At 33.3% G+C, this 16,995-nt stretch overlaps 1 protein-coding gene across 1 annotated transcript in view; it reads right to left on the reverse strand.

Annotated features, from left to right (window-relative positions):
• lmf1 (lipase maturation factor 1) overlaps positions 1-16,995 on the reverse strand; it is a 41,661-nt gene that overhangs the window by 10,884 nt on the left and 13,782 nt on the right. Inside the window, exons 4-5 of the mRNA XM_016440839.1 lie at positions 15,424-15,572; positions 8,642-8,707 (exon numbers count right to left, since the gene is read on the reverse strand). Coding sequence (XP_016296325.1) covers positions 8,642-8,707; positions 15,424-15,572 — 215 coding nt within the window. The remainder of the gene's footprint in view (positions 1-8,641; positions 8,708-15,423; positions 15,573-16,995) is intronic.

Raw genomic sequence — 16,995 nt, forward strand, 5'->3', positions numbered from 1 at the left:
GATTTGGACGAGACTGCACAGCACATTTATAGCATTTGACACAGTAAAATCGTAACTTCTGAATGCTGCTTAAAAAGTCCCAGAGCTCTTTTGCTCAAACCCTTGCTTGACTTTAAAGCTTTTTAAGTGTTGCTTAAAAAGCCCATGAGCTTTCAACTCAAACCCTCGGCTGATTTTAACGGGTTTGGAGCCAGTTTTGAGCTCAGTTGTGGCAGCAAATGAGGCGTAGTGAAGTAAATGGAGCTCGCGTCTGACGGAAGACATATGACACTAATCATCAACTCACCGCATCCAGGTGGCAGAACTATAACCAGACACACGCCTGTGTGTGTGTGTGTGCAGAGGTCAAGACAGGTGTGTTTGACCAGATTAACCTGAACGATACCAATCTGCAGAAGCTAAATAAATATCTCATATCTATGACTAACAGCTCTGGAAAGTCTTCACGAAAGTGCAAAAATGTTACTGAAAGCCCAAAATAGTCTGTTTATTTCATTTACACCATTAATATCACAGAATTTCTCTCTATTTGCCGTTGGCAACGTGATAATTAAGATAAATGTGAAGAGCTGGAGTGATCATGTTGCCACAAAGCAAACAGAGGCGTCTGTAACTTCTTTCAGAGCGACGCGTCCACTACACACTCACCTTTTCCTCCATCATAAGCCATGCCTCGGAGGAAAACTACCCTAAATAACCAAACTAAAGCCATGACTGCTGCCTTCAGTGAATAAACATGAAGACAGTGGCTCTCTCACCCGCCGCTAGCCCTTCCCAGCATGCCGTGCGGCGTGTTTGGGCAGCGTGAATGGCTGTAGTGTGTGCACTGGCGCCTGCGGCGGCCTCTGACTGCTGAAGTCATGGGGTTGTGGAGGAAGTCATCCACCACTCGAAGGGATTCGGACACGGATATAGGACTAGTTATGTAACAGTCGACCAGCTATTAGTACTTCAGTTTTGCAAAAATGGGCATATTTCAGGTTGGTTCAACCAATCCGCGTGCATGGTGTGGAGAAAAAACTAAATGTGACTTTAGCATAAAGACCAGTAAAAATGATATAGACATAAAAAATTACTAAACAACAAATTACTAAAACTTTAAAATTAAAATTAAAATGTAAAATACAATAAAAACAAATACAAAATAATAAAAACTACTAGTATACCAATGATACTAAAATAACACTGGTTTAAAGCTGCATTCCTGTACACTGCAAAAAAAAATAAAAAATGATTATTATTATTAAATTAAATTACAAGTATAAGTATTTTTGTTTGGTTTTCCAGTACAAATATCTAAACAATCTTAAACCAAGATATATTTACTGAAGATGCAAAATTACATAAAATAAAAAGTTTTTGAAAATAAACAAACAAAAAAAATAAATAGGTGTGTTTATTTTTAAAGAGAAAAGTTCTGCTAGTAGGGTAAGAATATGTAATTAATTAAAAGGGAAAACAAGTTTATTTTTCTGACCCCATTGGCAGAAATTTTCTCTTTTTAAAAAATTATGAAAAAATATTATACATGTTACATTTAAAAATATATATATAAAATATTGTTTAAAAAAAAAAAACTTACGCTAGTTGCCAAGGCAACATTTTTTATTTTCACTTTGTTTAACTTGATGTACAGTACTAACTAAAACTGAAATAAAAAATAATAAAAACCATATTGATTAGAAAAAAGAAAAAAGAAGTCTTGTTTTCTGGGAAAAACACACACACACACACACCATTGTCATGGGTTTGATTCCTAGGGAATACACGAACTGATCTAATGTATGGCTTCAATGCAATGTAAGCCCCTTTGGATAAAAGCAACATGTACAGTACTAACTAAAACTGAAATAAAAAATAATAAAAACCATATTGATTAGAAAAAGATAATGAGAAGTCTTGTTTTCTGGGAAAAACACACAGACACACACACCATTGTCATGGGTTTGATTCCTAGGGAATACACGAACTGATCTAATGTATGGCTTCAATGCAATGTAAGCCCCTTTGGATAAAAGCATCTGCCAAATGCATAAATGCTGATAAAACAAAAGAATGAAACTTAGCAGCAGTGCGAGTGAGGCAGCGGTGGAGACTCCCTGAGATCATATTCTAGCTACAGCACTGTGCTAAAGGGCAAAGCACTTCCTGGAAACACAGCCATTGTGACTGGTCTACTATGATTTGCTTTGAAAACACTGACTTCTAAATGGCAATTCATTTAAACATATTATATTAAACATATTACATTACTATTCCACTTCCAAGATATCTGCTGGATCGTGCATAAACAAGGATTTGAGCTAATAAAACATAACTATGCAAGGTCTTATACCTGTTAAAGCTCCTATGAGAATAAAAAAAACTTGAGCACAGCGTAGCAAAAAAAAAATAATAATAATAATGAACTGGGGACTCCCTTATGGGATTAATACAATATAATTCGTCATCACTTCCTGTGAGCTTGCCAAACTGAAAAACAGAAGTGAGATGGAAAAAAATTGGGGGCTCTGCCCAGTCGCTGTAACATAGCATTCAGAAATTAAAAACAAGAGGTATGGGACATGGGCCAGGAACGAGGTCTGGTTGAGCAACCAAGGTTAAAGAAGAGAGACCTAAGAAAAGGAAAAGAGCAATGCACAATCCATACATCTGAAAGCTGCTGTGAAGATGCCACCAAAACAGATTCATTATCTAGAGACTCTTGTGCATGCATTCACACACATGCTGGCTGATCGCCACAACTACAGTTAATGTGAAAAGTTATGATTGAAAAAGCAGTCGTGTTGTAATTAGGGCGCAGCCTGGTTTCATATGGACATAAATCCTCAGGCTTATTACAATGTTCGGTTGTAGCCCTAAAACAGGAGTGCAAATTAGTTCCATACACTGTTAACTCAAGTCAACCGTTAAATTCCTGTTCGTGTTTGATACATTAGCATTTTAAGACTCGTTATTTTTTAAGCCGAAACACCAGCACAAACCAGTGCTGTGGGCCACACAAAAACAATATGAGTAACACAAAAGTGTCCTATTATACAGTGGGTACGGAAAGTATTCAGACCCCCTTAAATTTTTCACTCTTTGTTATATTGCAGCCATTTGCTAAAATCATTTAAGTTAGTACATTTATGTTACTTTTTGTACATATTTCTATGTATAAACATATACATATAAAAATGTCTAAATATATAAATACATATATAAAAGTACTTTATGTAATTATCATCTAACTATAAATGTATATAATGTAAATAAATGTAACTATTTGGCTAATTTATATATACCAATACATACACATATACACACACATACACATACACACACACACACATACACATATACACACACACACACACACACACATACATATACACACATACACATAAACATATACACACACACACACACACACACACACACACACATACACATACATACAAGGGGTGTAACGGTACGGTAACATTTTCGCTACAGGTCTTTCCGTTCATGTGTACCGAACAAATCATTCCATTTTTTCAGGAAATTCAGACAATACATGCCGTCATGACACTCTTTTTGATGTGGTGCAACAGATCGCGGTGTAAATGCCTCAGTTCTAACGGCAGTGCGGAGTGCGAGTGAGCACAATCATCCCTTCCTCTTTATTACTAGTTTTAACGTGAAATAAACATGAATGAACATCTCAACACTCACGGAAAGACACCAATAAAACGGCTTGTAAACAAAATGTCACATAGCATTTCATTTACCTCAGGCAAGTCATCAGTGTCCACAGCTCGTTTTTTGCTAGAGAAATTAAGTCTAGAGAACAGCATTTTGAGAAATATTAAGACTATATACTTCATTATATTTTACTTTACATGTTAATGATGTCTTAATTATTTAATGTATGTTTAAATAAAATCTTTTATGAAACAAGTTATGAAACCCACTGTGTAAATGATTGCATTTCAACAACAAATAGAATTTGTATAATTTAAAAGTTAATTTAAAAACTGCATTATGTGCAATTTACATGTTTGCATGCAAATTTTATATGAGTGTTGATTATTACAGTTAAAAATAAATAGTAATTGAATTTAAGTTTGGGCTCTGTTGTTAATTGTAATCTTATAGTAATGTAAAAGGGCTAGAGCAGAAGCTGAGCTAGATTTTTATCCCTTGTTTTCCTTAATTGTAATTTAATTTATTTAAAGAAAAGGCCATTTGTTCAGTAATCCACTGTTTAATTTAAACAAATATACAGATGGATGGATGGATGGATGGATGGGTGGGTAGATGGATGGATGGATGGATGGATATTATCAGTAAGTGCATGAGTGCTAGTGATAAAGTGACATTCAAATCATAATTTTTCCAGTCAATCAGGGAATTGGCAAGTCTTGATAATAGATGTCCAGTAATGGAATAATATATGTCACATGATTCAGACTGATAGGTGTTTTATTGTTTCTACTGACCTTCAAAACACAAACACACAAGAAGAAATTACACACACACACACACACACACACACGCACGCACACGGTTTGGCTCCCACTGATTCACGGCTGTGTTCTGCTGCCTTACAGTGTTTTTCGGTGTGTTTTGGGAAAAAGGGACCAAGCGAGAAAGTCATTTTCAAACCGTTGCAATGACTCCACTTCAATCTGGAAATGATACACGTTCTGTTTTCATTTTTCCATGGTGAGGGGATAGCAAATACAGCACCAAATGCTCTTCCAAAACCTCTGCCTTTGTCCTCAGCGTAATCAAACTCAAGACGCTAACGAAGCTTCACAGGGGAAAACAAAAAGCGAATTCTTCAAAACTAGACGAAGAAAACGTGTGGCTCTTCCTAATCCTGTCTATTGTAGGGCTGCTCAAGTGCAAGTTAAAGCCACATCTAAAGATAGTGACGTGGGTGGTTTAGCTAGTGGTTACAGATCTGGGCTGGTAACCAAAAAAAGGTTGCAGGTTCAAATCCCGCCTTGAGTAAGGGACTTAGAGGGACAGTTCACCCCACACTCTAAAAAATGCTGGGTTAAATACAACCCAGTGCTGGGTAAAATAGGGACAAACCCAGCAATTGGGCTGTTTTGACCCAGCGGTTTGATTAAATGTTTAACCCAACCTTCTGGGTATTAACCCAACCGCTGGTTCAAAACAACCCAATTGCTGGGTTTGTCCCTATTTTACCCAGCACTGGGTTGTATTTAACCCAGCATTTTTTGGAGTGCAAAATGCACACAATGAGTATTTTTGTCTTTTTTTGTCAAAAGATTCTTAAATCAGCATAAATGTAAGTTAAATGACACCAGAAGACTTGGTTTCGTATAAACTGTTCAAAACAAAATGAATTTAAGATTAAAATAAGAACAAATATCTGCCAGTGGGGTCAGAAATCTAAAATGAATTCAAAGGGAAAACATGTTTACACAGATATTCTTCTTTCACAAGCATAAACTCGCTTCATTTTGTTTAATTGATCAGAAAACAAGACTTAATATCTTCTGTCATTTTGCATCTTAAGTAAACCCTGATTTAAGGATGTTTAGATATTTGTGTTGGAAAACTGTGGAAGTTTTTCTTTCTTTTTTTTCAACATTAAATGCCACAACTTTATGAACTGAAGACTTTCTGATCTAATTTAGGACATTTGTGCAAGAGCGAATTAAGATCTTTCAAGGTAAGACACTTACAGGCAAAAGCATTATTTTTTTCACGCATTCGTTCATTTTGTGATTTTGGCTTTCATAAAGTGTGGTTTCAGACTAGTGGAAGGTGGAAGACATCCAGAATACCCTTTTAAGTGTTTATTTTATTGCACTTTACTTTATTGCCATTTTCTCAAAATGAGTTTGTTTCTCCACTTCAGCAGCACTTGCATGCACTAAACTTAGCAATCTATATTCTGAAGGTTTTTACATTCATATAACATTCGCCTGGTTTTATACAACATTTCAGTCCTAAAAACATGGTGAATTTTTTTATATTTTTTTTTTCTGGCTATTTTCTCATTTGTCCAGTGATAAAAAAAAAAAAGAGAAATCCAAAATCCTTTCTATAAAAATCTTAAGAATATAGACAGGAATAAAACTGCAAAATTTGGTATATGTAGCCTAAGTGATGCTGTAGTGGAAAAATAAATTCATTTTGGCCTTTAAAGATATAGATTGCTATTGAAATCTACAGTCGCAAATAGATTAAGTGCAATAAAATAAACACTACAAGAATTCTGAACTTTGAAATTTGGCTTTTTCCGATGTTCAGATTTATGTTCTGAAAAATGATGCAAATGCATGCATATTTAATTATATAGTGCCTCATTTGCATCAATATGTTCTCTAAATGTAATTGTCTAGGGAGCACACAATGAGTATATTTGTCTTGTTTTCTAGTGCATTTTCATATGTAAACAAAACGTTTTATAAAAACTCATAATATGAAATGTTTTTGCACTTGTTAATGTAATCAAAACACACACAAAAAAACATGTTTTGATGAGTATTTTTTGTCTATAATCTGAAACAACAATAATATTGGGCACCACTGACATCTCTTCTGTTTGACAAAAAGTCAAAGGTTTGGATTTACAAGAGGGTCATTATTTCATTATTCATTTAAAGGATGGCATCGGCAGAATCGGTCTGCTGATTGCAGCGTAAAACCAGGAAAACTTCCTCCATTAAGTGCTTAGTTTAATCCACTTATGGACAGCAAGCCATTGATAAAAGCAAAATTCAGCAGAGCATTAAATACAACAGTAGGGAAAAACCCCTCAGGAATAAGACCTTAATTATCCTCGAGCCCATGTGAGGTGGACCTCCGCTGACCGGGAATGTCACACACACCCAATTCACATATGAGCATATAGTGCTTGCTGTACAGGATTTCCCCAATTATACTGAAATAAAGGTTTTATTGTACTGTTTAAACACGTTCTTATTGTCCGTCCGGAACAATTCACTGCTTTTATAAGACCACCACTACAGCCACACTCATTCAGAATGAGCCACATCTCATCCAAAAATGAGACACCCAAAGCAATCGTATGCAACGTCCTCCAGTGGTCAGCTGAGATCCCAATTATACTGAACGTCCTTAACACAATTTACCCAAGCAACAAAACTAGGTAATGTTATTTATGATATCAATGCTAGTTCAGAAGATGTTGTGTTTTTTGCTTTAACCTTTGGTTTTTGATATCAATCAAATTTTAGTATCACTGTACAGTACAAATATCTAAAATTCTTAAATCAAGGTTTACTTGAGAAGCAAAATGACTTAAGAAGGTAATTAATTAGTTATTAAGTTTTTTTTTTCTGAAAAACATATAAAAATTAAGTGGGTTTTTGCTTAAAAACAAGAAAAAAATCTCTGCCAATGGGGTCAGAAAAATAATTATAATTAAAAAAATGTAATTTTTTTTTTTTGGTTTAGTACTTTGTTAGTTTTTATTCATATTTTTAATTAATTCTTATCTTTATATTTTCCATTTCATTTACATTTTAGTTAAAGTAATTTTTGTCATTTTTTATTTTTTTTAATTAATTTTTTTTTTTAATTTTTAGTTATTTTAGTACATCAAGTTAAATGAAAATGAGAAATGTTGAAAAAAAAAGATTTTTAATTTTATTGTAACACTTTAATATAAGGTCAAATTCGTTAACATCAGTTAATGCATTAACTAACATGAAATAACAACCAGCAATGCATTTGTTACAGTATTTATATTTGTTAACGTCGGTTAATAAAAACATCATAAATGTTCATGTTAATAAATGTTCAGTCGATTAAAAAAAAAATTTTATTTTAATAATGCATTGGTAAATGTTGAAATTCAAATGAACTAAGATTAATAAATGCTTTAGAAATATTTTTCATTGTTAGTTTATGTAGTCAGCTATTATTAACCAATGGAACTCTATTGAAAAGTATTACCGTTTTCATTTTATGTAAGTTTTTTAATAGTTTAAAAGTTCAAATTGTTCTAATACTGCATTTTTCCCCCTCATTCTTCATTACTTCAGTCAGATCAGTTACGTGCTGATCGTGAGTGAATCCTCAGCTGGACTGAGGTCTGGACTCTGACGTTGTTGTTTTTATGTCATTCCTGTTCATGTTTGAGAGCATCGTCTTGCTGGAAAGCAAATCTTCTCCCGAGCTGCAGGTGCAGAATCCATCAGCTTTTCCTCATGCTTCATTCAGCCCAGATGTCATGTGACATCTTATTAATAGTGCTTTTCTCTTCCGCAAACTCTTACTCACCGAGCGTTGGACCTTCCAGGGTTTTGTTTACGCCACAATCATTGGAAATCCCTTGACTACACACACAAGATCTCCGTTTACCTTCTTTAGTAAGCTCTAAAACCAAATAAGCGCACCAGCGATACCATTTCAGTACATTTTGACATAGTCTTTTTCTGTTGCTCAGTGGCCAAAATAAGACCACAAGGCTGGAAGAGTTACATGAGCCAAACTTTATGTGGCTTCGTTCTGAGAAATGCACTCGATATCATTACACATCACATGTAGTTCATGCACTGGGGGTTTAGAAAGAGCTACATCTAAATGTCTGTTATGGAAGAAGCTTTGAGCACCATATGAATAAACTAAACCTTCAAAAAACAGAAAGAAAGGAAGGTCAGACTCGCACCTCGTAATGGTAGTCCATGCAGGTGAGCTCCCTCCAACAGCGGTCACCTCTGATCTTGATCAAACCCTGCGAACGATGGAAATAAGGACGATGCAATCAGTAATAATATTTCAAAGACACAGCAATCAATGACATTTTGCTCAAATTATATTTATACACTGTAACATTTCAGTTTTTAAAAAACATCTAACTGTAATATCTCACTGTATATCTCCAGTAATATGTCTTAGTAAGATGAGATTGAAATGCTCCAAACATATAATGCAGTGATTGAGAGCTGAAGAAATAAAGGCTCCTCAGAAGATGTGAGATGTTCTGGAGGCTTGTGAAGATCATTCCTCCGCTGAGGAACAGTGAAAGTAAAGCTGCTGGAAACAAACGCTCCTCAAAAGATCCTGAGGATCAGATTTGAGACTCTAAAACATGATTGATGGAGAATCAAGTAAAGCTGAGCTGCTTCAGTCCAGTAAGTGTGCATCTGGAGATATTACTGCAGTTATTCTGACCTTTACTTGATAAAAATCAGTAAAGATTTGACAGAGAAAAAGACACGTGAAGCACCAGCTGAAGCTGGACGTTTGTACAATTACACTAAAAGAGCTTTTACTGGATAAAAAAAACAACTCTGTACTATTAATCAGAGACAGAAAGCATGGACTAGATTGTGTGCAGCAGCTTTAACAGACTTTAGCTGAACTGTCCCTTTAAGAGCTGCATCATATATGCAGAAGCAAACAGAGAAGAGCTTCCTCTCCCCATCAGATGCATTGAAACATTTGAACTCCTGACAGCTGTTTTTCTGAACCTGAGGTGATCTGGATCTCTCTGCACTAAATCAACCAGGAAAGCCAGCTACATGTTAAATCACAATACACTGAGGTTAAACACAACATTTAGTATGGGATCCACAGTCAGATCATTCTCCAGAGACAAGCGCTCACATCCACTGCATCAGTAACTTTCGCTGCTTATCGAGTGCATTCTTGCATTTATGACATTAAGGATAATGTCATAAGGAACCTTGGAATGAGTATTCGCTCCCTGAAATGCGATTGCACTAATGTGAAAATGACTGACTCCCACCCTCAACCCACCTATCAGCTGGCCAATAAATAAAGCCAGCATTAAGATCGTCCGACGTCCAACTGGAGCTCCGCCGTCACACTGCTTTAAGGACCGCTATTCACATCTTGCATGCCATTTACTTATTTGTCTAAATTGCAAATAAACTCGATTAAATAGATCCGAATCATAAGGGAATCAGGCATTTATTCCCATCTATAAGAGTCACTTTGGCTTTTAAACTGCTGTTTCTGCTGGTTGACTCAAATAATTCACATGACTGTATTACTGAAGCTAAACATAAAACACATTTACTGTTAAAAGGAGTAATAACTACATTTTCAGGCATTTAAACTGAACATCAGCATTCATTTTAGCTCAGTGCTTCAAAACTAATATGCATGTATTTGAACTGCTGCATACTGTATTCCATTTTGATTTTTAATAAACTTATAAACTTGTGATAAATGTGATGCATATTTGTCAACAAATCCCATTTGTTTCAGTCTTAAATAACCACATTTTAACCATGCTCATACATTTTTTTAATTGAATACATTTTATTGATTTCACAATGAACCGATTTATCCTGATTCTTAGCAATTCAAATGATGACTATTTATATAAAATCAAGCAGAGGCAAATAGTTATAGCAAATAATAAACTATGCCATGATTTGTTTATGTGCAGAAATTTGACCTGTTTCATTTATGCATGACTGACAAAAATGCATCACATAAAGTTTTAGTTTATGTTAAAACTGTGTAATCCGAATGGATGAAAAATGTTTTATTCAATTCAAATACATAAATCTTCAAATTAGGCCTAAATATTTTTGAGTGTAAAAATTATATTAAATAGACATTCAAAATGTTATATTCTATTCAAATACATAAATAAATAGATCATATAAATACATTAAAAGCATTCTTAAATTTAGGCCTAAATATTTTTTGAGTGCAAAAATTACCTAAAAACTAAATATTGAAATGAATATACTGTAACTATGCAAAATTAAATTTAAAATAACATAAGATGAATAAGAAATTTGATTTCTAAATATCTCTTGAATTTCAATGTTTTATCATTGGTTCAGCTCAACATTAAAAAGACATTTTTTCTCCAAATTCATCACCAGTAAAAAAATATTAAAGCAAAAAACAATTAAATTAAATTAAATTAAATTAAATTAAATTAAAAATAAAATACTTTATCTCCACTAATTAACAGACAAAATGTTTCTGTAGCAAAGGTCTTGCATATCTATTCAAGAATATGTTGTGTACAGCAGTCAATTCTTCAAATCTTAATATAAAACAACAGCATCTACCTCTACAGCAGTACAGAAATGATCATACAGCAGGTAACACAAGGGCAATTTCTCCTCATTTCAATTTTGACCAAATAATCTAAATTGAATTTCAGTCATGCACGAGAGCATACAAGTATGCTGTATTACTGTAGAAGCACACAGGTGCATGTGACAGGCGTTTGACCAGACGTTCCTTCCACACTATCAGATGGGCGCTTGCTTGCAGCTGAATTAAAACCGCATTAACTTCTGTTCGCTGCAATTCACTTCTATAAAAGTTTAGCTGACAGCAGACAAAAAGGCCAAGGAGAGTGCCTGCTGCCCATTCTTGACACAGCCGTAAGGAACGCCAAAAACTCCTGCCAACCATCCGAAAGAGGAAATGTCAAACACACACACACACGCACCCATACACGCACACACACACACATGCACCCACACACACACAGCGTCTGAAACAGGAGAAATGTGCATGAAAACAGGAGGCACTCAGGTAGACTAAAGCAAAGCAGAATGTCTCTTTCTGAATCTGCACACAAACTGAACGCAGTTTTATGTAATCCGTGCATGAAAAATAATAACCAACTGCATTTAAAACTTATTCACATCCAGATCTGGACAATTACAGACTTAGACTATTAAGGGTGGAAATGTCAAAGACCTCCACGACCAGAAAAACATGGAAAATGCATGGATATAAACAACACATTTGAAACCCCAAAGCGTATTTGAATTCTGCAGTATCATAAGTCACAATAAATAACTATAAGTTGCAACATATGTACGACAACATATGTCTTACATTCACAAACTCAATTAAAAAAAACAAAAAGATAAATAACACAACAAAATATCTATGCACTAAGAATTTGAGGTTAATTTAACAATTAAGAGAAATTCAAAATGTTAACTGAGCTGCCCAGACAATAACGCAATCTGATTAAGTGACTAAAGAATAAATGTGGGGAATGCTTGCTTTAATGGACTTTAACAAATGTAGAAGCTTGGATAAAGTCAGTTTTAATAGTGAGATCTACAAAGACTAAACAGTAAAAATCTTAAAATGTGAAACCACATTCACAACCTATTTTACTTCTGTAATGTGAGATTTTATTCATCAGAAAATAATTGCACTCTTAAAAATAGATTTTTTCTAAAAAATAAAAAATGGGCCCAGACTATTTTCTTTTTTTTTTTTATATAAAAAAAACACATTAAAACTTAAGTGCTGTCATAATTTATTGTTAACTAAAACTGAAACAAAAAAAAACAAAAAAATGAAATAAAATAAATTATATAAATACATTTCAGCTTGCAAAACCAACATTTTGATTTTCATTTAACTTCATTTACTAAAAAAGTAAAACTTAAATAAAAATGAAAACAAACTATATAAAACATACATATATATGGATGTACATTATATATATATATATATATATATATATATATATATATATAAACAAAAAAAAAAACTACCAAAAAAGATATATATATATATAAACAAAAAAGAAAACTACCAAAAATGACAAAAACACACTACAAAATTACTAAAAAAAGAAAACATAAAAATAAAAACTGATTCAAATTATTAATAAAAACTAACAAATAAAATAACACTTTTCTTAGGTCCATACAATGTCCCCAAATCTGTTTGTACACAACTGTACGCAACTTCTTTTGTGTTGTTAAAGAAAGTTAAACAGGTTTTGCAATGACATATGAGGACGAGTAAATGACAATATTCATTTTTGGATGAACTGTCCCTTTAAGATCACGTAAAAACACAAATAATTTGTCTAATTGTGGATGCGTGCAGCGCCAAAAGACAATTTGAGGTTGAGCGAGATAAACTTAAGCAGCTCCAGAAATTTTCTTAATGTTAAAGTTCACCCACCGCATCATTCACACAGTGTCTTACAATTTCACTTCTTTAGCCTGATACAGCATTCCAAAAACTGAATTAAATTATTAAATTAATTTGATTTAATTAAATTGATTTAAGAAGATTTAATTAAATCTAAAGGCAACTCCGGAGAGATAGCTGACAGGCATCAGATATCTATTCCCTCGAGACTATATGGACTATTTTTCTCCATCTAGTCTGTATTAACAATCTTATTTGTTTAGTGACTTTTTAAGCAACGGCTGCAAACTCCAAACAAATCTTCAAGGCGGACGACTAATGAATATGAGCAGATGGACGGGACGCTTGAGAACATATCCAACACGAGCGCTCGGACTCCTGATGGAATAATGTGTGAACTTCAGTCGCTAAGTGAAAGATTCCCTCCAACAGATAATAAACGTGTGGAGCCCAGGGAATCCAGTCGGAAACCCGAGCCTGGAGTCTGAAGGGTTTGAAAACCCTCCCTTGCTGAAAAGCGGAAAAAAAGAACGACAGCTTGGCCACTGGTTCCAGCTCAGACCTTGAGTCCACTACATTCACAAACCGCTGGCCTTTCCTTCACTGCTTCTCGGGAAAGAGAACATCTTGTGAAATGCTAAACAGCGCTCTGGTCATTTGGCGAGCACAGCAAATTACTGCAAAGCGCTGGTGCTAATGAATGTTTTGCCACAACAGTTTTGATTTAATTGCACTGTTAAAATGGCAAGAAGCAAGCACTTGGCGAATTAAAGCCTGCGCTTGTGTAACAGACCTCCACAGATGTGTGGAAGTTAAGAAAGAGGATCCAGCGACTACAAGACAGGGTTATTACAGGTAACTAAAACCATTAGAAAAACATTGGTATTACCTGATATGCAATAAAAATTACCTAAAAAAAATTACTTATTTTAGCTAGTTGCCAAGTCAACATTTCTCATTTTCACTTTAACTCAAAGTACAAAAAAAACTAAAATGAAATAAACTAATTAATAGAAATGAATAAGAACTACACAAACGTTTAAAAAAAAAATTTTAATTACAAAAATTATTAAATATTTAACTGAAATTAAAATAAAAACAGAAAATATAAAAATAAAATCTCATTAAAAATAGTAATAAAAACTATAATAGTACATCACCACCACATCCTGTATCCACCACAGGATTTTTTATTTTTTTTATTGTGAATTTTTATCTTTTTTTTCTTGCAATTCTGAAATACAAGATATAAACATAAAATTGTGGATATAAACTCACAATCCTGAGGAAAAAAAACTCAAGAAATAAACTCAGAATTGCTAAAAAATAAAATAAATAAACTCAAAATTTCTAAAGAAAAACAAAATTTAAGAATTGGGAGAAACAGAATTGTGAGAAATAAACTTAGTCTTGTAAGAAATAAAATCAGAATTGCCAAAAAAAGGGGCAGAATTGTAAGATATAAACTCAGAACTCCTAAAAACTCAATTGCAAGAAAAAAATATTCTCAGAATTGCTTTCTCTCACAATTCCGAGCTTTCGATTCTGCCATGAAATAAAAAATATAAACCTTACATCTCAGAATTATGACTTTTCTTCTCGGAACTGAATGTATAAGTTGCAAATCTGACAAAAAATTCTGAATTGTGAGATATAAAATTGCAAGACAAAAGTCAGAACTGTGAGATAAAAAGTCGTAATTACCAGTTATTTTTTTAATCCCAAGGCAAAAACAAGCTTCCATAAAAACCTCCTGTTAAAGCCTGCATATTGTAAATAAACTAGCTTAAATCCACGTCACATCCATCAATAAACGTCTCGCTAATTGGCGAACAACATCGACCACCCCAATCAGTTTTAATGACTTATGTGACCTATGACACATCTCATAGGAACTAAATCATACTCCTTTATTCCCATCAATGCAGAGAAATCTGAGGAGACACCTCGAATGAGTGATAATCATTACCCTGCTATTAAACGCAGCTTGTTCGTTTTTATTCCTCCATATTGTAAACAATGGCGAACAACATCGACCACCCCAATCAGTTTTAATGACTTATGTGACCTATGACACATCTCATAGGAACTAAATCATACTCCTTTATTCCCATCAATGCAGAGAAATCTGAGGAGACACCTCGAATGAGTGATAATCATTACCCTGCTATTAAACGCAGCTTGTTCGTTTTTATTCCTCGTGTGTCTGAGGGGAAACGGCTGCAGGGTTTTTACAGTTGTAAGCACTTAAAGGCAATTATATTCTTGGCCTACTTTAACCGAACGTGCAGCTCGCCTTCCCCATTCCTCCTCATTTATGGCGCTAATTGGAAAAACATTTTCATCTACATGGCAACCTCCATACTTTGGCAGACAATAGTTATGAGCCAGTCACACAAGCCATAAAAAATCCAGACAGAAGTCGTCTGACGGCGTTTAATGTGCGCATTAGCAGCGCACATGTACTTTTCCTTCGTCCTGTGACATATATGACTGGACGCGGGCAGGGAAAGGCATGAATGTGCATGTAAGTGTACTGACCGCACCCAGCATGATGCGAACTATGAGCCAGCGGAAGGTCCAGATGGAGACGAGCGACGGCGGGCAGCAGCGCGGCATCGGGGACAAACTCCACAGAGGACACAGGAAGATCCCCAAGAAACCGCTTTCCAGGAGCTGGCTTTCCCAACCTGCACTCACACAAACACACAAACTCTATGAGTGGAAAATGAATGTTACTGCAGAAAAACAAAAGAATCAAAGAATCAAAAAACAGTACAAAAGAGCTGCTTATGAAATCTGAATGATTCCACATGCCGTCGTATCTTAATTCCCCGTGTTTGATTCTAATAAATCTGTAATATTCTAGGATTTCAGTCTCCGGTTATGAGATTTCTTCATCAGACACAAGTTTGAGAGGGTTCCGAATGTTTTATCATCAATCCCTGATTGTCAGCAGATGTATATCAGTAATGGGATGCATTTGGATGCTTTTGATTGTGCCATTTTACTGGACCAGAGAGCGGGTCCCCAAAAAAATATCCATTTTATATCTTTAGAAAATATTTTGGTAATTAGTTTTTCTTTACAAAAAGAAAACATGCCACAATGATTGTTGACTACAACTAAAAGTAGAACAACAAAAAACATTTTCATTATTTGAAGAAAAATAAACATTAACTGAAATAAAACGTAAAAAATAAACATTTTGCATGTTTGTTTATTTTAAGTAAAAGAACTAAAACTAAAACTTAGACACATTAAAACACACATACACACAACAAAAATGTGATTAAAATATTCACATTTTAAAATAATATTTAAAATATTAACAAAAACTAGTAAAAATGACTAGTTAAAATTAAAACAAAATGTTTTTTTAATTTCAAAATATTAACAAAATCTAATTAAAAATAACAAAAACACAACTTCAAGAATTACTAAAACCTTAGCTAAAATTTAAATGAAAACAGAAAATATAAAAATAAAATCTAATTTAAAATATTAACAAAAACTAGTAAAAATTACAAAAAAACACAACAAAATTACTAAAACTTTAGCTAAAATTAAAATGAAAACATTTTTTTTTTTTTTTTCAAAATATGAACAAAAACTAATTAAAAATAACAAAAACACAACTTAAAGAATTACTAAAACCTTAGCTAAAATTAAAATGAAACCAGAAAATATAAAAATAAAATCTAATTTAAAATATTAACAAAAACTAGTAAAAATTACAAAAAACACAACAAAATTAGTAAAACTTTAACTAAAATTAAAATGAAAACAAAATATATATTTTTACATTTCAAAATATTAACAAAAACGAATTAAAAATAACAAAAACACGACTTAAAAAATTACTAAAACCTTAGCTAAAATTTAAATAAAAACAGAAAATATAAAAATAAAATCTAATTTAAAATATTAACAAAAACTAGTAAAAATTAAACAAAATTACTAAAACTTTAGTTAAAATTTAAATGAAAACAGAAAATATAAAAATAAAATCTAATGCAAAATATTAACAAAAACTAGTAAAAATTAAACAAAATTACTAAAACTTTAGTTAAAATTTAAATGAAAACAGAAAATATAAAAATAAAATCTAAT

The sequence above is a fragment of the Sinocyclocheilus anshuiensis genome, unplaced genomic scaffold, assembly GCF_001515605.1.
Source record: "Sinocyclocheilus anshuiensis isolate Anshui unplaced genomic scaffold, SAMN03320099.WGS_v1.1 scaffold454, whole genome shotgun sequence".
Lineage (NCBI taxonomy): Eukaryota > Metazoa > Chordata > Actinopteri > Cypriniformes > Cyprinidae > Sinocyclocheilus > Sinocyclocheilus anshuiensis.